General features: G+C 30.4%; 1 protein-coding gene across 19 annotated transcripts in view; it reads left to right on the top strand.

The window, feature by feature from the left end:
• LOC126762466 (protein phosphatase 1 regulatory subunit 12A) overlaps nt 1–23,419 on the top strand; it is a 76,487-nt gene extending 53,068 nt beyond the window's left edge. For 11 of the 19 annotated variants that reach the window (XM_050479218.1, XM_050479222.1, XM_050479219.1 and 8 more), the window contains 5 exons: nt 8,828–8,979; nt 10,273–10,363; nt 11,435–11,521; nt 14,482–15,719; nt 21,358–21,543. In XM_050479218.1, the coding sequence (XP_050335175.1) occupies nt 8,828–8,979; nt 10,273–10,363; nt 11,435–11,521; nt 14,482–14,601 (450 nt within the window). In that variant the 3' untranslated portion in view covers nt 14,602–15,719; nt 21,358–21,543. Of the gene's footprint in view, nt 1–7,047; nt 7,583–8,182; nt 8,659–8,827; nt 8,980–10,272; nt 10,364–11,434; nt 11,522–14,481; nt 15,720–21,357 lie in introns of those variants that run through there. The other 8 variants (XM_050479236.1, XM_050479225.1, XM_050479237.1 and 5 more) reach the window with 6 other exon arrangements.
• The last annotated feature ends 4,177 nt before the right edge of the window (nt 23,420–27,596 follow it).

Genomic DNA, 27,596 nt, shown 5'->3' with positions numbered 1-27,596 from the left:
GATATAGAAAAATTATTGGTGCTAAGGGTACATAGGGTGTTTTTATGTTTCCCAAACTTGAAAAAGTCACTTGCCGGACAGAAATTATAGTCAAATCGCCGCTACAGAGACCTCAAAAGTAGTGTAAGGTAAAAAATTGGAAAACCGCTTGTTAAAGACTATCAAACTAAAGGTGACTATAAGCGAGTTAAATCGCCATTTTCCCCTGTTTTTCTAATATCTATAAGTACTTGTTGGAGCGCTGTCGTATACTGTTTTTTCAGGTGCCTTCTAAATTTCTGTGCGATAGCTCGGAGAGAAACAAAGTTCCAATTGGTTCGGAGAGAAAAAATAAAAAAAAAAATTCTCTAAGCTTTTAGCAACGCAAATCAAACCTAAAAATCTATCTTTCAAAAGATCATTTCTATTGTTTTTAATACTGTCTGTTTACTACTGAAAAATAAATAAATTTCACTTTTTAACCAAATCTCTGTGTCATTCTAAAAATGTTTGTGTGTCGCAAAATGCAACAATAACAAAGTAAAGTAATGAAAACACTTTCTTTAACGGTCAATGTGCCGCACGCGTTCCGATTTGTACCTGAATTTTCCGCATTTGCGGCATTTTTAGCTTACTTGCCCCCCATACGAGGCACATACACACACAAAGACACAACACCTAACCCCCTAAAATGTTGTTGGCGTATGTTTTGCGCTCTCTCACGTTATGGCTTACGTGAAAAACTCTCACGATCAGTTCAAAAAAGCTCACGATCGCATTTCTCTGCTCGATCGCTTTTCCGCCGCATACACACATATGTACATACGCACACATACGTGGCGTTGCTCATTTTCTTTCACGTAGTGGGTGCTTGCTTGCTCTCGGAGCAAGTATTTTCCCGTTTCGACTCTGCTATTGAAAAAGTATTGGAAAATATCACGTTAACATTTAGTTTAAAATAAAATGCTACGTTATGTTTTTATGAATTTAGTTTCATTTTAGACGTTTAGGCGTGCACAAGTCGAAAGCAAATAAATTCGAAGCAAATACAAATTTTAACATACAATAAAAAGACAATTTTTGTCAATATTGAAATTAAAAAAAAAAAATAAGTTAAACATTATTCCAACGCGTGCAGCATTTGGATTTGTTGTAAAAACTTTTTTATTCGTATACGGTGTAACCGATCTTATTGACTTTAATCGAAATATTTTTGCGGTTATCGACAGTTTACCACAAAAGTAGACTTACGAATAATGTATTTTGATAACGCTCACAACACAATGCAGCTGTCAATCGTTACTAGTGTGGATGCAACGTTGTCGGATTGGATTTCGTTGCGTGTCTCAGTTTAATTGTGATTATTTATTTAATATTAATTTTATATAATTTTGTTTTTGTTTTATTCTATATGTTATAATTTTATCTTATTGTTTTGATTATTGATGATTTTGTTTCTTTATTTCTATTATTTTCTATGCATTATTCCTTTTCTTAGTTTTCTCTTATTTGTGAAATTTTTTATTTTTATTACTTTTTTCTAGAGTGTTTTTAAATCGTTTTTTTATCTTATTATTTTTATTATTATTATTTAATACTTTTTACATTTTTTAATTATGTTATATATTTGTTAAAATATTATATTTTACTATTAATGTGTTTATGTAATTTTTTAGGATTTATTATTTTTTAAATTTTTGACATTTATTTTTTTCTATATTTTTAGTTTTTTGATTATTCTGATTGTTTTTTAGTTTTTTATTACTTAAAATTTTATTTTTACACTTACTTTATTACTATATTTTTCAAAATAGTTTTATATTTCTTGATTATAATTTTTTTAATATTTTACTTTAATTTTTATTTTTAATTTTATTTGATTTCTTAGGTTTTTAAATTTTTTTTTTGATAATTTTTTTTTGATTATTATAATATTTAAATTTTTTTTTAATAAATGATATATTTTTATACATATTTTTTTAGTTTGTAGTATTACTGTTTTTTTAATATTTTGGATTTATTATTTTTTTTGATATTAATTTATTTTTTTCCATATATTTTCATTTTCTTATAATTATTTTTTGATTATTATTTTTTATTTTTTTATTGGTTGCATTTATTATTTTTATTTATTATATATTATATTATTTATTGTATTTCTATCTCTATTTTTTTTAATTATTTAATTCAATTTATTATTATATTTTTTGTTTCTAATTTTTTATTATTTTATGCGTGTATTTTTTTATTTTGTTTTAATTATTTTTTGATTATTATATTAATTTATTATAATTTTTAAATTTTTTTACTTTAATTTATTATTTGTTAATTTTATTTTTTTTTCTAAATTTTTTTTAATGTTTTTTTTTAATAATTATTATTTTTTATTTCTTTTTTTTACTATTTTTTTGTATTTGTTTTTTTATTATTATTTTTTTTTTTTCGTTTGTAACTTAATATTATTTTATGCGTGTAATTCTATAGTCACCGTCGTCACCACCGATGGATGTCAGCGTGTCACAGTCATGACATTTGAAAAATTTATATTGCGCTGAAGTGTGTTACTACTGACTTCGTTTGCGGTGTATGTCAGCTTGTTATTGTTTTTGTTCGATTTTTAAACACCATATTTAGTGTTGGTGGTCTCGAGGCGACTCTAGAGTCGTGCATCTACTAACTGCTATAATTTCGCTACCATTTTTGTACATTTTTTGCAAAGCATTGACGACTTCGCGCTTGAAGCGAACTTTAGTGGCGGTGAACAAGCGTCTAGCAAATAGAAAACACTTACTTTTAGTTTTCTTTGTATTTGCAATTTTATTGTTTTTCGAATTTTTCCGTACAAGATTTTTGCTTGCCGCAAAATGATGTCATCCGAACGCATCAAATTTTAGTTGAGTTTCAACAGTTGCACGGCGCACAATTTGCGTGGCGTTTAATTAACGTAGAATACTTGTCTGAGTAAAGTGCGAATTCATTTCACTCAAATTGCTTTCTTTGTCCGTTTCTCACCGGCTTTTTTCTAGCGCATTGATAAAATTCGTGGTTTTTGTTGTTATTTTTTGCATATTGTTCTTATGGCTTGCAGCTGACACGATTCGTATGAAAGTGTGACGTGATAAATTATTTTTAAACGCCGGGAAGGATTAACAGCTGACATCTAGTAGTGTGGTGAAAATTCATATTCATCTATTGAAGCAGACATATTTTACTGTTACGAAAGCGTTTTAACATTTGTGCGCAGGTGTTTTCCAAAGAATTTATATTAAATTATTCAAATAACAGAGCAATTTCGTAACGGATAGTGGTGAACATAAAATACAATGATATGAAATTAGTATTTAGGCTGCACAAAGAATTTTATGCTCTTTGGCTTTATTTATGTGATTATAAGATATACATATAAAGCGCAATGAAAACAATAAAAAAAAACTGTAAAATAAACAAAGTTGTAGGCGCTCATCGAATTGAAAAATTAGCGATGAAATGAGCTTAATAGCGCTAATAAAGGAATAATAACAATAAACAAAAGAAAAAAACAATAATGTTTAGAAAAAATAATAAAAATGAAAACTTTTCAAAGAAGCATCTTAACATATGAAATTATTTTTTGTATGCTTTTTGTAGCAAAATCTATTGACTTTGTAATCAAAACAAGCATTTATTAATTAACCTAAAAGCCATTTAAATAACGATATTGGTTAGGTTTTTGCACTGGCAGAGATTTGAATAGCACAAATTGTAGAAATTGGGGTTAAAAAATTTGTTTTTAATATAACTTAACTAGAGTTCTTAATTATATTGTTTAAAAAAATAATAAATTAAATTTTAAAACTTCCTAGTTTGCTATTTAACATATTTTTTTGAGGGATCAGTCCTTCGCTCAGTCAACAACAGCGGCTTGATTTTTACTAAATTTCGTTCCAAGTAGCCTACTTTTAAGATCCAAGTTAAAAAAAAAAACTAGTTTGTTATGAATTTATTCTTCAAACATTTTGGTAACGTTTTTACTATTTTTTAGCTAGTGAGCTTCTGGTTTCGTAAGCGGCAGCTGTATATGCAGATATCTTTACAGCTGGTTCTTTTTGATTGATGATTTGTCAATTTCAGAAATACCACAGAAATCAGAATATTAAGGAAAGTCCCCTTAGGAAAAATTAAACTATATATATTAAAGGGTTGTTTTAGTCCCTTGCAAGTGAGGAAAAAATCGGTTTTTGTTTTGTGAATTTTTTTTGCAAAAGACATTTTGTTTATTAGATCTTCACCGATCTTCAGTAAAACTTGCGATTTTTTTTCTTAAAATTTGCATATGCAAAAACAAACATAAAATTATCACTACTATAGATGAGATTTGACGAGATAAAAATGATCGAAAAACTAGTCAAAATTTTTGTTTCTGATTGAATAACGGCTTCAAAAAAATTATTTATAGGGTTATATACAGTTAGAAGGCCGAAAAAAGCGAATTTTTCAGAATTTTTTCTGTGAAAACTTTTAAAAATTTTGATCCAAAAATTTGTACACATATTGTGGTATCATTTAACTGTATTTTGAGTATTAGTAAAAATATTTACATGGAAAGAAGCTACAACTGCTCTCCGGGAGCTCTTCTCAAAAAAGACGTTTTGCGGTGACCACTATATCTCTGAACTGGATCCTCTGAAAATTAAAAAATTAAACAGATTTTGTTAAAGTAATGTTAAATCTAGTAATTAATCGAAGAAATAAGCAAAATAAATTTTTTTGACAAAAGGGAGGTTTCTCAAAAAAAAAATCGATTTTAGACCAAAATTTCGGCCTTAAATTGTTTATAAAAAATATTTATGTAGAAATGTTGGTTATATAGTTTTGTTCACCTAACGGTTGTTGGAAGAATTGAAATCCGAATGGCTGTCTGTCTCTGCATTTGTTCGTCTGTGTAAGCGTTGTTCCTTGGCAAAACAGTGAGGACGAGTTCGTAGATGGGCGTAATCGGACCACGCCCACAAAACGCTTTAATGTACATATCTTCTAAAACACTTAGAGTATAATATCCAAACTGGGTCTGAACAAATCACCCAATCGACACTTTAAAATTTAATGAAACTAGGTGATAACCCCGGCCATTCCCCAGCGAAAACAAACGAAGTCGCACTACAACCACGCCTACTTCACTTATAACCCAAAATGCAAATTAATCAGAATGTACTGGAAAAAAATTAGTCAAATAGTTTGCTTCAAGTAGAGCACCTTATGACTACAAAGTCTCCCAATCGGGCCAAAATTATTCAAGTCTCCAGATAGCGAATGTGTGGAAATTTATTTATTTATTATTATTTTTTTTTATTAAAAATTATTATTTTTTCATTAAAAATTATTTATTTTTTTTTTAAACTAATTAGTTATTTTTATTTTTATTTAATAATTTTTTTTTTTATTTTTTTTTTTTTAAATTTTGTTTTTATTAAAAATTATTTGAATATAAATTTTATCTTTTAAATACCATCAATTTTTTATATTTATTATTTGTTTCATATTTTTAATAATTAAAATACTCAGCTGATCTCGGAATAATTTCCATTTTATAGGAAGCTCAAAAGTTTAGTTTAGTCTATTTTTATTTCAAACTAAAATTACAAATCCGAGAAATTATTGTAAAATAAATGCCAATGACATTTCGACCAATGCTCAACGTAACAGCCCACCCCACTTGCTCTAATTTTTCCTGCGGGCATGGCATTGGCAAGTTTTCCCCCAATTCCTTCACAATACAGCAGTTTAGTGTATTTTTAGTTTTTCTTTCCATTTGCTTAATACCGCGTGGGTGATTCAGCAGTCGGCGCGTTGTGGCTTATGGAAAATGGCAAAAGTCTTTGCTTTATCTGCTTTTATTATTTCGAAGAAAACCATTTCGCTTAAACATGTGTTGCTTTGTATTACTTTATCTGCGTGTTTCCTGGTCGAAAACGCTAGTGTGAGCATTTAGTTAGGTGTGTGTATGAGAGTGCGCTTGGATGATGTACAATTGAAAATCGGCAGCCACAACGCAAATTAAGCGAATGTGCGATTTAAGTTTAGTACGGGAAGACGTTTGCTTGCTATTCATGCCATTTGCACAACTTGTGTATGGATAATCTTTTTTCTGACGTCAAATTTTCATGGCTCTTTGGACATGTATTTCTGTTTGGCAGTTTAAATAATCTTTGAATATGTACATACATATCGGCAACTAAAATGCAAAATAACATAACATCACTTTGCATAAGTTTACAGGAGAAGGGAAAACGAGATAATAAAAAGCACTTGTACTGAAACTAAATTTTAGTTTTGGTTATAAAGTGGTTAAGTATTGGTTATAGATGGGTTATATATTGGTTATATATCGGTTATATCTGACAGCGGAAGCTGAAAATTTTATGCTACATATACATATGTAAAGGAATCTCGTAAGGAATAAAAAATTCAATTTCGATTCTTTTGATGATAGGTTGTTTTGCATTTTAGGTGACGATATGTAGTAAAATATATATTTTTTTATATTTCGTATTTCTCTTATTTTTTTTGTATTTTTTTGTTTTTTTTTTTTTTGTATTTTATATTTTTAATTATATTTTATTCGTTTTCTCTGCTTTCTACAGAATTTTTTTATTATAGTTTGTTATAATTGTTATTTGAGGCTGTGTTTTTGTATGTTTTTCCTGCTTTATGTTTTTCCTTTAGTTCTTATATTTTATTTATTTTATAATTTTTGTTTTTATTTTGTCATTTTTATTTTCCTCCCATCCAATGACTTTGTAATTTCTCAAGTTCTTCCTCTTCCTATTTGTTTTATGTTTATGTTTTTTTTTTGTTAATTTTTTTTTTTGTAATTTTTGTTGTACGACAGCGTTGTGGTTGCGCCTAATTGAATTTTTGAGTGGCATTATTAAAATTTTGCATAAACAAATGCGAAAATTTCCGAAACTCACGCTCTTAAACGCCTCATTTATTACGATTTGGTTGCGTTGTGTGCTGTGCGCGTTGCACTTCTATATACAAAGTGCTTAATTTGACGATTTTCGCTAAAATTTCTTGTAAATTTTATAGTTGAGCGCAAGCTAAAGACGCTGCGAATCCAAATTGGTTCAGTGAACTCATGTCGGTTTTTATGAAATAAAAAATAAATAAAATTAAAATTGTCTGAATATTCCCAAACACCTAAATTTCAAATTCTCAAAAAATTTGCCAACTGCGCACCCTTCATACAGTGGTCTTAACTGAAGTACCGCTGTTGCTGCAATGTCCTTTCGTTCGCGTTCACGCACCGCCCAGCCGTTAGCTGGCGCCTCACGTCGTCGTTCGCTCTCCAGTTCGCGCGCCACCTCGTCTTCGGGTATCGGTAGCGGTGGCGGCGCCTACAATTATAACGGCAGCAATTACAATAGCAATCACACAAATGGCTACGGGAGCTCCACTTCACGTCCTCTAAGCACGGGCTATTATCAGAATGGCTCGGGCGCATCATCGTCTTCCTACTACCAGAGTCCGTATGCGAGTATTTATGGTTCGCGTGATAATCTCTACAGCACAGCCGGAAGTCGTGGAACAGCGGGCGCCAGCAGCAGCTCGTATTATTCGAATGGTAAAAATGCTGGTGGTGGCGTCATTGTAATTGGCCGCTACGAATACACTTGCACATCCGCTTCGACCGCTTATCCAACCAAAGCTACTGGCACCTCAAGTACCCATCATGCTATATCGAGCGCAACCGCATTGAAAAAAGACGCCACCCATTATACACCAAGAAAAGTCAGCGCTAGTGTTGACAATCATCTTCATCATCATGAACATCATAATCATCAGCATAATCACACTCATCATCATCAGTATAATCATCATCATCAGCAGATGCCGCAATCACCACAGCAATATGCAAAATCCGCCAATCCGAAAAGTACCTCCACTTCCTGCATCATCTCCACTTCACATCACCATCATCATCCAACGCAAACGTCAAAGCTTGCAGTGCAAAGAACCTCTCGACATGCTTCGCTATCGCCAACCGGTAGCCGCCATAGGTGCAAATGCAGCTATTGCGCACCCTCCACGAGCAGTAGTATGTCGAGATCTCATAATAGCACTGCCTCATGCACTGCCGCCAATAATAGTACTAGCAGCAATATTAGTATTATCAACAATAATAATAACAAATCATATTTATACCACTCCTCCCAATCCACAGCCAATGGCGGTGGCAGCAGCGGCTATGAATCGCGTTACAGTTCGAATCCCTACAGCAGCAGCGCCAGCGCCAGTGATCGCTACATGAGTCCCTACACCAGCTATGACAATGGTGTAACCACCGCCTCCTTCAGCCTAGGCAGCAGCGCTGGCAAATCGAACTCCTTCAAGGGCACCTCCACCGGCAGTTCGTCGTACAGAAGCACGCCGAGCAGCGCGCGCTCAACGCCGTCGCTGCTCAAGACCAAGACGATCTCCAATTCAAATGGTAATTTGAATTCGTACGGCAGCAGCACAGCAGCGCCTACATCTGTTGCGGCGGCAGTGAGTAGCAGCAGCGCCGCAGCCATGGCCGCTTTGGTGGGACGTAGCAACTCGTTGCGTGAGCAGGAGCGTAAATCGCGTAATCGCTCGCGTTCACGTAGCGCAGCGCAGCGTTCGGTTAGCGCTTCGTCAGAGAAAAGTGAAGGTTACGAAGTACGTTCGTGTGTACTTTTGCACAAAAATATAATTAAATTTTATATATTGTTGTTGCCATTAATGTTAGAATTGTTTATTATGATCTTTAATTCGATTTTATGTCATTGAACTTTAGTAATGTCAGTTATCAAATGTAATGTTTTGCCTCTATTTCTTATATTTTCAGAGTGGCGGTGAGCGCGGCGCATCGCGTTCACGTTTGAGCAGCACCACTAATGCCAACACCAACGCAAACTCCACGACAGACGAGAATAAAGCACGTGATAGGTCAGAGAATGGCGAAGCCATCGACTACAAGGCTCTATGGGAGGCTGTAAAGTAAGTGCAAGATAGTGATTGAAGTTGGCTGTGGCAGAGAAGGACAGCACTTTCTTCACTGCCCTAAAAAGTCCGGAAGGTCATCTTCGTAAAAAGTGGTTATGTCGTGCATTTCCAGTTGTCAAATTGGAATTCAAAATTATTGTCAATAGTTTTGACATTATCAGCTGAGACGAACTTGATTTTCGAATAGGGTCAACAAATAAAATTCTATGTTCGATTTTTTTCCTTTAGATGATGCGGATGCCTAGAGTCTTTCCGAAAGGCTGGCCCATATCTTACTAAAATGGTGTTCGACTAACATTTCCGTTCTGTGAATGGGGGGTGGAAGCTCCAGAATCCATGACCCTCTACAGCCGAAGCTTTGGGTGCATTAGCACTTACGTGGGTGCCACTTAAAGTATTAATCCTTTCGGTTTTTGCATTTTTACCTTGCACTAAAGTTGGATGGGACTTTTCGAAGGTATTATTTCCTTCATCCTCCTACTTTCTGAGGCGCTTACTGGAAGCCGATCAGGATACCTCATCCATCTCTCCCCTGTTTTTTTTAAAGAATTCGGAGCTACGTATGGCTTAAAGCAAGTTATATATCTTAATATCTATATATCTTAAACTTTATCTTGATATTGATAGATATATGCTATAGTGGTCCGATCTGAACAACATGTTTGGATTTTGTAGTGTTACCTTAGATAAAATCTCTGCCAAGAGATTAAGAGATTTTGATTTATCAGTTGGTATGACAACTATATTCTATACTAGTCCGATATTCATCACACTTTTTGGGACCTTCAGTTCCTTCAGCGAATTTTGTTTTATCTCTTCGATCGACTGAAAACGGGTTCCACTCCGATGTTTGTTGACTTGTTTGCATGTCAAATCCATGTGGGATCGCAATTCGCACGATCAAGGATGACCTCTTTACAGTAGTATTTTTGGAAAAAATTCAGCGTTATCGGAATGAGTCGAGCAAGAACACGTTTCATACCCAAAATATCCACCAAAATCATTCGAACGAACTTGCGAGAGATGTTGAGCTCTCTTGCCATATCTCTAACACTTCCCTAACGATTTTCAAGCACCCATATCCGTCATTCTCAGCTCAAGAGGTCGAATGTCCCCCAAAACGAGGCATGTTTTTACGATCTCTTGACCGTCTTTGAAGGCCGATTTTTTATCGATCATTGATCGTTTGAGTATTTTTGAAAATATTAAAAATTTTATTAACTTTTGTTAATGTATATTTCGAAAATCGAATTTCAATGCTGACTTTTTTTATTTTCATCATTTTAGATTGGAGAACGACAAGCTCAAACAGCAGCTTAAGAAGAAAGATGATGAAATCGTACAAAGTAGAGCAACACTCGAAAGATTTACAAACGCAGTAAGTTGAAAAATACAGAAATTTACAATTTTTAGCTAAAAAAAAGATGCCGAATAATCTGCGATAGATTATTTAGCTATACATAACAATAATGAATAATTATAATAAACAAAATAGAAGCAAAAATATGAAAAAGCAAACAAATTAAAAAAATAATTGCTCTATAAAAGAACTATATTGAAAACAACAACAAAAAATATACTAAACGTGCATTGCCCGCTGACAACACACATACAGCTAATTTCGAATTATCTATACAAATAAACAATCCATGCGTTTTTAGCATAAAGCCGACAGCTACAAGCAAACAAATTTCCGCCAAATTACGCTTAAACAGAAGGCAATTAATAAAATTGACCGAAAAGCCAATAGAAACAGTAACAAAATAAACAAAAACAGAAAATATGCCAAAAACATAGGTCAAAAATAATGTAGGGATTTTAACATCAACCGTTGAGCAGGAAAAATAAACACAAACAAATACAAGTAAATGTGTAAGAACAGAAAACAAACAAAACATTGTGCTGTCTGACTCTGACTAAAAAAATATACATACATTTATGCCTGTACCAGACAAAACAATAAATAATACCAACCAATAGATCACATTTAGCGAGTTCGATCGTAGACAGCACAACTGCTTTATCGACACACGAAAAAATCACATTTCAGCTACTAACAGACGTAAAAAGCGACTTGCCAATATCACACTTGCGCTCCACTCACCAATCCACGCTGCGCTCAATGGCTAATAGCAAATATACTCTTCACTTGGTCACGCTCTTATATTACGCCTAATAAAAGACTCTTGCTAATTTCCTTTACTCCGCCAAAAAGCATACTGCACAAACACACACACATACACAGATTTACACACGCTTCCCAACCGCCCCCTACAAAAAGTAATAAGTTTCCGCTAAACGCTGCTCTCGCCTGCTATTATGATTGAATTGTATCTATATTTGTTGTACAAAAAAAAATATTAAAAAAAATGTTAATCACTAAATTTGAAAAAAAAGTAAAACAAAAGAAAATATCGAAACAAAATTTTCGCAAATTTAATTTTTGCAGACAACTAAAAACTCACTCTCAGAGCTTGAAAAACGCGAAAGGAGAGCAATGGAACGCAAACTTTCCGAAATGGAAGAAGAGTTAAAGGTAAATAATTTTCCAAGCACACACCTACACATATACCTACGACATACTTACTACACACATACACACAACTATATGCACAATACGTGCATGCACCCCCTACCGTTACCACCGCCTTAACACATTCACAGTTGTGAATATTTTGGTTTGTTAATTGTTGTTTGATACACTTAACCTGACGCTATTGTGATTTATTATAACACCCTGTATACGAATTGAATTTCCAAACAAGCGTATATTTATTATGAAAAATATAGTTTTTTTCTAATTTAATATGATTACACCAAGCAAGTGCTTTAACACCAAGCTTTCGATTGCAGATACGCTAAAATAAGCTTTCGATGCATTACGGATAACTGATTTTTTTAATTTTTCTAGAATTTTTTTATAATTTTTTTTTTCAATTTTTTTTTTATTTTTTTTTTATTTGTTTTTTTATTTTTTTTTTAATTTTTTTAAATTTTTTTTTTAATTTTTGTTATTTTTTAGAATTTTTTGTTAGTTTTAGTCTCGCTGTTTGACTAATATCTAAGTTTTTTGCAATAGATAAATTATTTAATAGTTTTTTTTTTTGAAATTTTTATAGGAATATAAGAAAACAAGCTTCCGATTGAAGATTCGCTAAAATAAGCTTCGATGCGTTACAAATAATTGTTAATTATTGTGACTTTTTTAGAATTTTATTTATATTTTCTTTAATTTAGTTTTTATTTTATTAGTTTTTTTATTTTTTTCTTAATTTATTAGTTTTTTTGTTACTGTTTTTGTATATTTTTTATTTTTTATATACATACATATATATTTTTTTATTTTTCATACATATATTTATCTATTTTTTTTCTTTTTAATTTTTAAAAAATTTTAAGGGCTTTAATATGTTATAGTCAAACAGCGAACCTAAGTTTTTTACAAACAAAAATTTCTTTTCTTGATTTTCATATTTTGATAAATTATTTAATTTTTTTTAGTTATTTAATGCGAATATAAACACCCTGTCTGTGGATACTTTTGTTTATTATACGTTTTCTTAAGCTTTTCTGTCTTTTTTGATTTTTGCTTCTGCTTCTCTCCAGCTTCGGCATTGTTGCTTTGAATTTTTGATATTTAGTCCTTAAGTTGTTTTTATTCATAATTTTTTGAAAGTCTTTCAATGCACAAATTTGAAGAGCACATAACGGTTTACTGAAGAGTTTCTTCATTATCTGCACCCTGTGTTCATTCATTTCAAACAATAACTTCAATTCGATGTGTGCATATTTTGCCAACATAAATATAATTCAAAGCACAAATTTGAAGTATTATTTTATAAAAAAACATCGAGCGACTTTACGATCTTTACAAGATTCATAATCATCTTTTGGAGAACTCATATTCACATTTTTACGCCTTTCTGTAGCTTTCAGAAATGTTTATATACTATTTTTGATTTTTAAATATCAAACACAACTAATATTATCACAGCTCAGAACTTTTGCCTTTCTGCAAGTATGAAAAATATTATGGATTGCTACTTGAGATTATGAAATTGATCGAGCAATACGAGCTTTATGAAAAATAAATGTATATTTTTTCGATTTTTGAGTAGTCAATTATCGATAACAAATGCAATTATCAAAGCTCAGAACTTTAGGCTTCCTTCAAAGTCGATAGTTATTAAAAAAAATACTGTAAAGATTTGGAAAACGTTGTGATTATGAAAATGTTTGAACAATACCAGTTTTATTAAAAAATAAATCGATTTTTGAGTGAACAGATATTACCACTTAATAAACGTATGTGAGAAAAAGAAAATTTGATGAAAGCTTTGGAGCTTTCACTTCACTTCGATTGTTTTAATTAGTGCTTTTTTCTCAAAAATCTCTAAGCCTAAGCTTGTGTAGGGGAAATTTCGATTTTTGATCAAAAATTATCACTTATGTGAGAAACTCAAATTTAACTATAGCTTTTTAGCTTTCACTTGATTTCGATTGTTAAAATTAGTGCTTTTCTCTCAAAACTTTCTATATCTTAGAATATTAAATAAATTTCCGAGTTTTGACTAGTCTAAAATTATCACTTATGTAAGAAGATGATACTTAACGAACACTTTCAAACTTTCATTTCGATATCTCGAAATCTTAATATTTGAAGGTAGTAAATTGCGATGTTTATTTAATCAAAATTATCACTTATGTGGGTATTCGAAACTTGACCAGCTTTTGAGCTTTCACTTCGTTTCGATCATTTAATAAAGTATTTCGCTTACGAAATGCGAATTGATCTAATTCTCCTTTGGTATATTTCCATTTCATTACTTAGAAAAAAATATTGTATATATTTTCATTTTTGTTCAAATTTACAATTCGCACACACATATTTGTACATATTATATAAACATATGTTTTTGTATAATAACGGTTATGTATTCACCACTTTGTTTTGTGATTTTCGCGTGTCACATCGTTGTCCCTCACGTTCACTACAACCATTAAACACATTCAATTTGTCCACAGTCTGTTCACAGCCTAAACATGCAGCATTTTTCAGCATTCATGCATACACACATACTTAGAACCATCGTTAGAACTTGTAATTATCCCTCGCATATCAAACACATATTATATATATCTCGCATTTCTCATTCATACTTGCGTCGTTGCAACTCATTAACCTTCATGACAAAACTCTGCGCACGCAGTTCACAACTTATGATTTCCGCAGTTTTATCATCAGTCCAACCATATACTCATCTTTAGTGTGAATTTTGTTTTATGTTTTTCACCTCCTTACAAGTTAACCCTGCAATTGTTAAATATCTCAGTCCTTTACATTCGCAACTTCGTCATTTTCATACCTTTGTTTTCCATGTTTTCATCAATCATCGAATCATCGAAAACGAAATCTGTTAATTACCATGCTCTTATACTTCTCGTTCTTCTCTTTTTTCTCCATCACTTTTGTTGTTTTTTGTTTTGTCATTTTAGCTATTGCAGAAGCTAAAGACTGAGAATGAGCGTTTGCGTGCGGAGAATCGCGCTCTCACGCGTGTCGTATCCAAGTTGACCACCTCAGCTCAAAGTCAACTAGCTAAAAAATCAAAATAAATTTAATAAATTCCTGAAAAAAAAATCATAAAAAAATAATTAATTGTGAATTATATACGCTATAGACTAAGGAAATGAGTAGTTGAAAATTTGTTCACGAATTGCGAAATATGTCTAAAGATAAGTGTTCATTAAAGAAAAGAGAAAAAAGCGAATGTGCTACAGTATTTAAGCTCGCATTAGACTGGAGTATTTGCACTGACACAATGCGATCAAAGCTGATGGAAATTATCTGCATTACCGTTATAATCAAAAGTAGCTAAATAGAAAATAACAAACCGCATAGTAAGCTGTAAACAGTTTGAAAATAAAGGCTCGCATGGTACCCAAAATTTTGGTTGTCGTGTAAAAGTAAAGGACAGAACAATTGCCGATCGAAAATTGAGAAATTGGTTTGAAACTTGGTTGGTTTGGAATTTGCAGCAATACATCACTGAATTACTGAGCGAATTCAGTAATGATTATTATACGCCTGGAGCACAAACGGAGTAAGCTAAGTGAGAGAGAGTAACACTTACTATCACCTAGTAAAGCAGTGAATTAGCGTTCGAAAAGTGTTAAGCGGCAGTTTGTCACGTGCCAAGCTACAGTATCGCCGCACTTTGCAGTTTTCATTGCTCAACAATTGCTCGTATACTCATAGTTTTACTACATACATACATACAATATTTAAAAGATTATAGTAATTTAATATCATAACCGCACAATAATCGAATAAAACTAGTTGAAATGATTATAAAGTGTATTTAATTAAGTGGAAGGTTATTTAAATACTAAATCGCTCAGCGCATAGCATTTGAAGTAACGTTGAATTCTTTAGCATGTAAAAAAATACTGGAAAATTAATCGAAATTCATCTCGAAGGCAAAAAAAAAAATAAAGCTTCGTCTCCAACAGACAACGCGTAGCACTTTTCAGCTTTGGTTTCATACAAAATTATTTTCATCTTTAAACAACAACAGTCTCGACGTTGACTAAATTCGAGGGTTTCCACTTACTTCAAAATACTTAATTAAAATTTATCTCAAAGGAAGAAAATCTTTAAACAACAACAGTCGCGACGTCGACTAAATTCGAAAGTTTTGACTTGTGGTTCCACCTACTTCGCATTTACGCCGGTATGAGTATTGATAATATGAATGTTTTCTTTGCAACTCTGTTCGTTTTTTGTTCGTATTAGTAAATTGACATGTTCCTTAAAAAGCAAACGATATTCAAAAGGGTTTTATTGCTGGAAGTCTTTGCAGTACGTGTATTGTCAGCGTCTTTGGTTATTGAAAGCGGGAAACTTAGGAGAGTAATTAGAATGAGAAAGTGGTAAAAATGAGCTCTTGTTGTGTTGACTGGTGTAAAATATATAACTGTATTATATTTCAAGAAATTTTCGTTCAAAAAATTTATTTCAAACAGCGCTTTTGTTCTCTAAGTACATTAAGAATAAAATGCAATAGAAGAAATCTAGTTGAGAGCGAAAAATCTGACACCCTGACGTCATATAAGCGAGCACCTGAAGAGAACTACTTTTCATTATTTATTACGTTTTCATGAGCAAAGTTTTTTAAGAGTTATTTCACTGAACGACCCTTAACTGTGAAAAACATTCTTGTATTTCTTCGTATTTTCATATTTTTCTGAAAGCTTTTATCTCTAAAGCTATTTTAAAGAGATTAAGTTTCTTTCCATATTTTTCTATAAGCTTTTATCTAAATCTCTTTTTTGGAGATTAATTTTCTTTTCATATTTTTCTGAAAGCTTTTATCTCTAAAGCTGTTTTAAGGAGTTTAATTTTTTTAAGATCCAAGAGAGCTCTATTTGTACTCCTTAAGCTACAATTATTATTTTTTTGTTGTTACCATTTTTTCCGCTCATTACGCAGTTAACCTATAAGGTCCATTTTGTAATCCTAAATTCACTGGCAAAGTTTTCCGGCAAACGTTTCTTTTGAATATCGTTGAAACCACTGTTGCAGTTTTCAAAGAATCACTGTAAGGGTAACAAAGTGTTAGTGAGAGCTGTTGATCCCTTGTTAAACTGTTTGTATGCCTAATGATTACTATTCTCTTTGGTTATACTACTCTGTGCTGAGTTTAAACTTTGTAAAAAATTAATAAAGATATTCGATAAAATATTCTTTCTTTGTTCTGTTTCGTGTTTTGTATGCGTATTTAAGAGAATTGGAAAATTGTTCATTGAAAAATTTTGCAGTTTTTGTTTCATACTTCTTATTCTATAGTTGAAGTTTGTGCGAAAGTCTCTCTTATATATTGGCTTAACTATCTTTCCATTATTTCTTTAACCACTTATATCACCCCTTTTGTTGTGCAAAATTTGTTCGGTCTTGTTTTCAAAAATTGTTCAGTTTTGTTTTCAAGTTTTGGGTATGTATCTGAAGTTATTAAACATCTTTTAATTAGGAATCTCATAGAATCTTTAATTGTGGAATTTTCTCTAGAGAAATTTATAATTTTTAGATTGTTATTGAGTTCAAAATCCCTTGTTTTTCACAATCTCCCTTAAATTCTGTGTTGTTTATGTTTTTTGGTGACACCCTATATATTGTTTCAAAAAGTATGTATTGTAGTGTCCGTTGCTTGTATATTAGGTTGCTGAATTTTCCAAAAGGGCTCATAATTCATATACGAGTTTGTGTACTGAGTTGATGAATTTTTTTTGAATTGAATTAAAGCTTATCACCATTTACTCTTATTAATAATGTTTCGCGAAGAGTAAAGTTTTTTCTATTTATATATAAATAGTGAAAATAAATGTTTGGAATTAGCACCAAGAAATATCCATCCACTTGATTAGATAATCATTATGAACTGAGTTTGACCTATGTATTCGAACATAACAATATTCATGTGTAGAAGTAAGCAGTGAATAGATCTTTACAGAAGGCTGCCTAAATACTATTCTAACAGAGCTATATAACATACCTGGTTATGATTTTCCTTCACCCATTACAACCAAAATATATAAGGATACTTCGTTGGTCTCATTTTCAACCTTTACTCATTAAATCATATAATATCTCGCGGCACTTTTCCATCAGCGTACTATTGAGCATCGTTGTTATATATTTTAAATATAATTTAGCTTAAAGCGCTCTCATACACCCGACCTATCTGCCCATTCGCCCCGGAAAATTGCTTTTTATGCACTGTTGTTGCCACAGTTGTGAACGTGTGTGAGTGTTTGCGTTCGAAAAGAAAATATTTATCATGTAAAACAATTAAAGAGTTTTTAATTTATTTTTTTCTTAAGTATATACATATGTACATACATATATTTGCATGACTTCGTTCGTTCGTTCTCGTTCATTTGCATGTCTTGTTAATTTTTTGTATGTAAATTTTTGTTTTGTGCGTTCAAATTCATATTCTATAAAGTAATTGGTTAATAATTAGCGTTGTCTGTTTGTTAATTCACGAAAGGATTTCGAAAAAATAATAATAGTAAAAATCCTATCTATGTTGGTTACGGTTACTTAATACATATCAGTTATACAATGGAGGGTATTAGGTACAAAGTCTATATGAGTATTCGTTATTCGATAACTTTAATTTCTTGGATTATTTCTTTATACTAACAGAAAAACGGAAATTAGAACTAGAATAAATGAAAATTCGTGGGGAGCTAATCCTACCTCGAACTTTAAACAAGTAATTTTAGTCTTCAGAAGCCATATCATGGAAAATATACACAAGGTTATATAGAACAAAATTTCAGGCATTAAATTAAATACCTATATAATGTTATTAACTCACTAAAAATGCTATAATTATCTTCCTAAAAGTGAGGTGAGTAATTCTTCTCATATAAATTTGCCTTTTATTATCGAATCTCTAAAGCGTTTTCTTTGTGATCTTTAGCTCTTCTAACTTCTTATCTAACTGCCAAAAAAAAATATATACCGATTGAACCGTTCACTATATAATTTAGTTTTTGATCCTTGCAAACTGGTCCTAGTGGTTTTACCGTCCTGATTTGATGTGAAGGTTCTCCCATCCAAAAACTTTTGCAGAGGCCGAAACAAGTAATAATCCGAAGGTGCCAAGTCTCTAAAATATGGTGTGTGTGGTATCACATCTCTTTCAAGCTGCATAAGCTTATGGCGAGTCATGTATGAGGTCTCGCATTACACTACACCTTTTCTATTGACCAATTCTGTTCCTCTCGGCTTCTTCTGGTTGAGTTCATCACTCAATTTGTTTAGCTGATCACAATACACTTCAAAATTAATCGTGGTATTGTCGGCAAAAGTTGAAAATGAACAAAATCTTCGAAATGCCACCAAGCAGACAACGTTAGTTAATCCTTTTTAAACAACGATCTCTTTACATTCTATTAATCGATACCTCAAAAATTGAAGGTATCGCCTTGTTTGAATTTTTACCCTTTTGATGGTAAAAATGTGACATATGCCAAAAATGCTGTTTTCGATCTTCCGTATTCATTAAGACAAAATTTTAAGAAAACCTTTGAAAACAAGCCTTACCTTTTCAGCTCTTCAAATGTGATAAAGATGTTAGGTATGAAGCTGGCTGTTGAAAAATATTCAATAAGATCGGATCATCAAAATTCATTGTTATTAAACGAAATTACTCAGTGAACGAGCCAATAATTTTATAAGATTTCGCAGCTTTTAAAAGATTACCCATTTTGAGGTACAACCAAATAGAAAAAATATTTAAGAAAAATATGAAATTTAGTCAAGTCAGAGATATTTTCGTCACTTTCTTAGATCTTGGTTTTCGTAAAAAAATAAATATGTTTCAAGCAAAAATGATAAAGAAAGAGATTGCGGAAAGTTTTTATCGTTACTTTTTTCAGTTTAGGCTATGACAGTTGTGACAGAATTACAAAAACAAAGTCGCAACAATACGTCATACGCTTTATAGATTTGTTTTTCTTTACTTGTTGCCTCTATTCATTCTATAGTGTGTGGTATGACGTTAAGACGACGCAATCTTGCTTCATTCATTCTGGGTTTAAGGCATTTCATTTCATTTCAATTTTCATTCTGAAAAATCATGACCATGAGCAAAAAATAGTAAAACTTTATCCAATATACTTGTGCCAACGTTTTTTCTAATTCTCAAAACAGTCAATTTCCGGAATAGCCTTCAATGCGCGTAGCAATTGACGTTTAATGTCTTCAATTGACTTAAAATGGTTTCTCCGGAGCGGTCGTTTGAGTTTGCTGAATAGCAAAATATCACACGGAGCTAAATCTGGCGAATATGGTGGTTGTGGCACGATATTGGTTGAAAATTTGGCAAAGAATTAATGCAGTATGCGACAATGATTTATCTTGGTGCAAAAACCAAGAGTTGTCGGCCCATAACTCCGGCCTCGACACATAACACTCAAATAGCATTCCTTGTTGACAGTTTGGCCTGTCGAAAGGAGCTCGGAGTACACTACCTCTCGATAAACGAATAAAACTTTCAACAAATATTGATTTTTGACCTGCTTTGACGCGGTTTTTCGGCTTCGGCTCACCTTTGCCACGATATCCGGCCGATTGATCCTGTTTCCGGATCGTAAGCGTAGTTGCAAGGCTTATCCGCCTGTAATAATACGTTTGATGACATCTTGGCAGTCGGATGACATTGTTTCGCAGACGATGACGCAACGCTGTTTTTCGAAAAAAATTAGGGATTTCGGAACCAATCGTGATTTCACTTTTCTTAGGTCCAAATGATCTTTCAAAATAGTTTTTATTGATCCTTTCGATATTCTAACGATGCCAGTAAGATCTCTGACTGTTAGTCGTCGATTCTCAAGAGTTAATTCCTTTATTTTATGGGCGTGTTGATCATAAGTTGATGTTGATGGCCGTCCTGGGCGTGGTTCGTTGTCAACGCCTTCTCGACCCTCTTTGGATTTTTAATTTGTACCAACCAAATGCGACAAACAATTAACACCGAAGGCTTTTTATTTTACATTCTGAGCATTTCTGACATTCACACCAACCTAGAAAAAATATGTCGATGAATGGGTTTCCTCCCTAAATTTAAATTAAAAAGTCGTACTGTTTTTTTTGTCCACATTTACGTAAAGATGTTATATTAAATATTTAGAAGACAAGCAGTTTCTAAGTGAAAAATTTAGTTTTTTTCCATAATATTAAATTTTGTTTAGTTTTTCTTACACCATATTTCAAAAAATATTCGAAATTCGAAGAATGTTTAATTGTGAAATAAATTTTTAATTTATTTTTTAATTTTGAATATTTTGTGTATTTTCAAAAACATTTTAAAATAATTCATATTTAATTATTAGCAAACCGTTATTGAGTTTATTCAATCAATCAACTCTCTTGTGAAAATAGTAGCATTTAACCGAGTTGGAGTGTTCTTTTGCAACTGGTTTACAAAAGAACCAACTTAAATATGTACATTTATTAAAATAAAAACAATTTCTTACAAATATATCTGTGTGTTAGTAGTTGAAAATATAATAAAGATTACCGCTAATTGTAAGCGCCAGGGCTGCTCAATAAATCTATCGCTCGCCGCTCGTACGCTCGCAATGCCGTTTCCTAATTACTATGCAATATTACAATATCCGTTATTTGTATTGAATTTATGGATGTTTCGTTATTTTTTTCTGAATATGGCATTACTACAATACGTTATAATTGTTTATTATATTTACTGGTATTTTAAATAACTGTACACATGCAATGTTATTGGTTAATGCTAACTAATCCATCTCCTCTCTCTCTCTCTCTCTCTCTATTTCAAATAGCAATTGGAAGTTTACAAAACGGAGAATCAACGCCTTAAAGAGGAAAACGGAGCGCTAATTAGAGTAATTAGTAAATTAAGTAAATGAAATTAATTTTAAATTAAATTTACAGAGTTACAATGCAAATTTAATGTTAATTTGAAAAGAACAAATAACAAAAAAAAAAAAAAAAAACAACAACAAAAATCCTAAAAACCAACTGACTTCGTTATGGAACGTGTAGAAAACCGTTATTATTTTCTAAAATACAAGCAAAAACAAAAAATACAAAATACTACATAAAGCAGCAGCATAGCGAAATGTTCTTACTACGTACGAGTGTATTTTAAAATGAAAACAAAAAAACACAAAAACAACAACAAATGTAGCTGCGCCTGTAGAAAAATTTGTGCTTGTGTATGTGCCGCTTTGGCTGCAGCATAATTTTGATTGTAAATTAATTAGAAGGAAAAATGCAAAAATGCAAAAACAAAAACAAAAACACTAAAATGTTTTATTACACTTTATGACTGTTTTAAGTTTTATTATTAGCCTAGTGTCCAACCACTGCGTTAAAATATTATCAAATATACATAAATATATATATATATAAAACAAAATATACGTACACATATACATACATATATATTAATTGTTTGGAGTTTTTAAGAGCGTTTAGGCGATAGTACACCACACACACATATACATGCATATATATAAAGAAAGAAACAGTTAAACATGCATACATACATAAAACAATCACACGGAACATACACTACAAAAAATATAAAAAAATTAAGAAAACATGTTTAGCATATTAATATTAAATTTACAAAACGGACCTATACAAAAACAAAAAACAAAAATAAAATAATATACATGCATACATGCATACACACTTGTTTAAAAACTATCGATATATGTGTATGTAATATTAAAAAAACAATAACTATGTTAACACTATGACTTAGCGCTTACGGTAATAACACCCACACACACACACGCATACACAAACCAATTCAAATGTAACATTATACTATATACATAAACATACTATATATATTAGATTCAGTGATCAACGGAATTTCAATATTTCAAATTAAATCATTTTTAATGTTTTCATAATAAAAAAAATAAATCAGTTGTTAATTTATTATACGCATTTGTGTGAATAATTAAAGAAAAAAAATAAAATAATTATTTATAAACACCGAAACATACATACGTGCATATTCATTGCATTATTTGCATACCACCAACATTGCTGCGTACATCAATGACTATTTAATAGCATACATAAATAAATACACACTTACACACATACAACACAGAAATAAAAAGTAAAAACAAAATATATATTTTTCATATTTATTAAAAGTCTAAATAATGAATATTAGCAATATATACACTTACATAGATGTTTACATTCGTAACTAGGTTCTTGGAAAACAAACATTTTCAACGGATCGGCAGTGAAGGGCGCAATTGTAGGGTGCGATGTTAACGGAATTTTAACAGCTCGATTGAAATGGAATTTGGAAGATCGGGTTTTTAAATTAAAAAAAAAATTATTATTTTTTTTTTGAGAATAATAAAAAAAATTTACGCTAAACGTTTAACGGTTAATTTGAATTCTAATCAGCTGAAAGCTCAGTTAGTTTTTAAATAAAAAATTAATTTAATTTTATCAGCGCGAATAAGAATGGAATATGAAAGCTCATTTTTATCAAATTATTTATACAGATTTTACTGATTAAATTAAATTTTTGCATTTTTTTTTTTAAATCAAACTAATTTTTTTTATGCCTCCGATAACTCTGAGAGCTTAAACTAATATTTTACAATTTTTTGTTTTTTCTGCAAACAGAGCTGATAAATATTTCATAATCTTGTACCCATCGCGTCTTTCATTTTCTAGTTTTGAGCATTTCACTAAAAAAAAGTAATAAGAAACTGCTCCGCATTGCCGAAACTGAAATGTTGTAGTATTAGTGTAAAGTATGAGTAGTTAAACTAAATTTTTCAAAAAAAAAAAAAAAAAAAAATCAAAATAAATAAAAATTAAATTTAAAATCAAACAAAATTGAGAATTTTTTATTTATGTACAACAAAAGTAAGGCTTATTTTCATTCATCATTATAGTTTTCGCTCACTTATGATTCGTTTGCACTATACATGCGATTTTTAACGTGGCTCAAAAATATGTACTCTGAAGTATTTTTATATTATGGTATTATGAATGTTTTTATGATTTTGGATAGTTTTAATAAGTTTATATACTTTTTTTAATTTTTAAAATTTTGTTATTTAAAATTGTTGCTTGTCTTATTTAAATTTTTTTAAGTTTAATTATTTTTTTATTTATTTTTTTTTTTAATTATATTATTTTTTTTTACTTTTTATAATTTTATTAATATTTTTTTCTTAATTTTTTTTAATTTATTGAATTTTAATTTTATTTTTTTTTTGTATTTTATATACATTGTTACATTTTCCTTATTTTTTAAATTTAAATATTTTTATTTTTAATGTTTTATTATTTTTCTCCTTTTAATTTTTTTTTATTTTTTGAATTTTATTATTTTTATTATTATATTATTGTAATATTTTTTTTTATTTTTAAAATGTTGTTAATTTCACAATATCTTATTTAAAATTTATCTATTTAATTTATTTTTTTATTTTAAAAATTTTATTTCTTTTTTTTAATGTTAAAACTTATTTTTTCTTACATTTTTTATTTTATTATTATCTTTTAAATATATTTTTATTTTTTTTATTTTTTTTTTTTTTTTTTTTTTTTTTTAATTTTTTTTTTTTTTTTTTTTTTTTTTTTTTTTTTTTTTTTTCTTTTTTTAATATATATAATTTGGATTCCATTGGTGCACAAATGTCCAGCTGCTACTTCTTCACGAAAATAAAGCAAAAGTATTACAAAATTCTCATTTATCAACCAATTGGCTTTCATAACATCTAGTAAAAACCATATTCTGATCAAAGTGTAAAATGCATAATTTAGATAAATTATGTTTGCCACTAAAACAGTTAGTTTCAGTCAATTACAATGATGTGGCAAGGATCTTTCGTATTTATTTTAGTATTGATTACAAAAAAATGTATCTAGTCTCACTAAAAACTGATAATGGTATTAAACAGGCTAAAGTCTAAATTACTTAATTTATTCTAAATTACTTAATTTACCCTTAATTAGTTGACGTAATGAAATTTTGACAATTCAGTGAACAAGTGGAATATTTCAGTATTGTAATAACGCGTTCCTTTGTTAATCATAAAATTTCGACGTAACCACATAGTTTTCGTTCCATTTTATTGTGTTACTTATAATTGAGCCATAAACAATCTTTGCTAGTGTAGTGTGAACGAGTCATAATGTTTTAACATTGATTAGTCAAAAACTGCTGGTTTAACGCATCACTTGATAAAAATATAATTCAACTTCGTATTTTGTTTCAAATATGTGTGTTTGTAAATTTGAATTAATTTTTTTTAACAACATAAATTCACAATAAATATATTTATTATTTAGTTTAATGCAACAAGTTTTTTTTTCTAATTTATTACTCGCCACTCGCTCTGAATATGTAACTAATTTATACAATATATTTTATTAAAAATCTCTTATTTTTAAGTGTGTAATGCCATGCTAAAGCTATTTCGAGTAAAAAGTAACAGTAAATATTTGTATGTATGATTTTTTAAGTTTGCTGTACTCATTGTTTTTTTCTGTTTTAATTTAATCTTTTTAAACTATATATATTTTTAAATATGTTTTCGCAATTTTATTTTTTTAGAATATTTTTCGGTACATTTTAATATAATTTTTTTTATATATTTTTGCAAAAATGGTTATTTTGGATTTTTATTAATTTTTGGATTTAATTTCAATTTTTAACATTTTAAAAACACCAAAAATAATATTTTTATTTTAGATTTTTTCTTTGTATTTAAAAGTAAATAATATTTTTTTTTTAATTTTTAATAATTTTACATTCGTAATAATTATGAATATTTTTTTGGAAAAAATACTTATTTGTACGCAAATGTACATACATATTAAAAAAAACATATTTTTCAATTATTACTATTTTTTTGCTTTTAAATTTTTTTCGTAATAATTACATACATATGTATGTATACATATTTCTTTGGAAAAAATAATTATTTAATTATATTTAAAAAAAAAATAATTTCATTTTTGTCGTATTTTGCATTTTTTAATATTTTTTGTTGACATAATTATATAATTAATCGATTAAATTAAATAATTAAAAAATTAATTTAATTTTAAAATTTATTGAATATTTGAGCCTAATTTCTACTATAGATATTTTAGTATTCATAATATTGTAAATTAACAGAATTACATAAGACAACGGTGTTTATTTTTAGAATTCAGTACACAAAGGTACTTGTACGTTTGTATATACATATGTATATATATTTATGCATACACATATGTAAGTATGTATCTATATACATATGTACATGCATACTAAGTAAATCCTATTGCTCATTCACGCAAGCAAATCCTGAGCAAACATTAAAATTGCATAGTTAAATAATTTACACATGTGTGTTTGTAATTTAATAACAACAACAAATAATATTAGTACTTTTAATAAAAAGCTAATTTTAGTTCACTTGTTTGAGCAGCAATGAAGTCCATCAAATTGAGTGCTTGCATATACAAATTAATAATACATATCCTACATACACATGTTCATTCACACACACACATGCGTTCTTACAAGTAAGCACTTTTTGTTTGCAATTAAATTTGGTTTGTAGTCAAGTGCATAGGCAAGCATAAATCAAACAATATATTGCTCATGTGCATACATATATACACACATACATGCAAAAATAAACCGATATTATATATTATACTTTGTATTGTATTGTTTTAAGAGAGATTTAGTTGTTTAAACACTATTTTGCTTTTCATATTAACTGATTTGATTATTTAATTTTGATTTTTGTTATTTATATATACATTTTAAATTATATTGCCTTCATATAATACATACAGATGTTATGTAATGCATACATACATACAAACAAACAAATACATACAAATGCAGTCGAAATGGCAGGCGAGTTAAACGTAAGCGCCGTAAACTCTGCACGAAGGCCCATTAGTTTGATTGATTGAAAAGTGTAAAAGTGTAATAATCATAGTTATTAACATTTTGTGAAAATTAAAGTACGAAACTTAAATATATGTGATCGATTAATTAATTGTTTTGTGTGTTTTTATTGTCTCTCGATATCTGTAGGGTAAATTTTAAACATACAGTGAAAAAGGCACGACAGAGGAAGGGTGGAAGAAGGGTTGCTACGATGGAATAGCTGATGTTCGACTATGCGTCTGTTCCTAATGCTGTGGCACTTCTTGATCTTGTTTGCCAAATAGTAACGTATCTAAGCTTTAAGTATACTAAAGGGTGTTCAATTTCGAGGTTTCCTACTTTTTTAAAGAAAAAACACAGTCACTTCAAATTTAATGGGGAACGTTTATTATCATTCGAACGAACATTCTTTGGAATTTGTTTTTTGTAAGATTATCCCTTTCAAATGTTGACCGCGACTACGTTTCAGGTAGTCCCACCGTTGAGTCCAATTTTTGATAACTCGTTCGAACATTTAGACTGGTAACTAGTGAAAGACACCAGTAATGTTTTCGTCCAAGGCCTGAATCGAACCGGGATTGTCCGCGCAAACTTTAGACTTTACATATTTCCACAGGAAAAAGTCTAACGATGTGATATCACACGGTCTTAGTGGCGAATCGACCGACTCAAAAAGTGAAATTATCTGATCACCGAAGTGTTGTAATAAATCCATTTATTGATGCGATGTGTGGGAAGTGGCGTCGTCTTGTTGGAAACTAATGTCGCCGAGATCACGAGCTTCAATTTCATCATGGCGCGATAGCGATCGCCATTGACGTTCTTACCTTCATCATGTTTGAAGAAATATGATTCCACCGGCTCGCAAACCACACCAAACCGTTACATTTTTTGGATGCAATGACAGCTCTTGAATATCTTAAGGTTGCTCTTCGTCCCAAATGTAGCATTTTCGCTTGTTTACATACCCATTGAGTCAGAAAAGGATTTCATAGTTGAACAAATCTCGACTCGAAAACGTCGGATCTTGGAATTATTTAAGGTCACATGGAGCAAAGCGATGCCGCTTGGGTTGGTCGAGCGGCTTGCTTATTTTGTACGTTTTTTTTT

The sequence above is a fragment of the Bactrocera neohumeralis genome, chromosome 6, assembly GCF_024586455.1.
Source record: "Bactrocera neohumeralis isolate Rockhampton chromosome 6, APGP_CSIRO_Bneo_wtdbg2-racon-allhic-juicebox.fasta_v2, whole genome shotgun sequence".
NCBI classification, from domain to species: Eukaryota; Metazoa; Arthropoda; class Insecta; order Diptera; family Tephritidae; genus Bactrocera; species Bactrocera neohumeralis.
The sequence above is the reverse complement of the archived record's forward strand: the minus strand, read 5'-3'. Positions and strand labels throughout refer to the sequence as shown.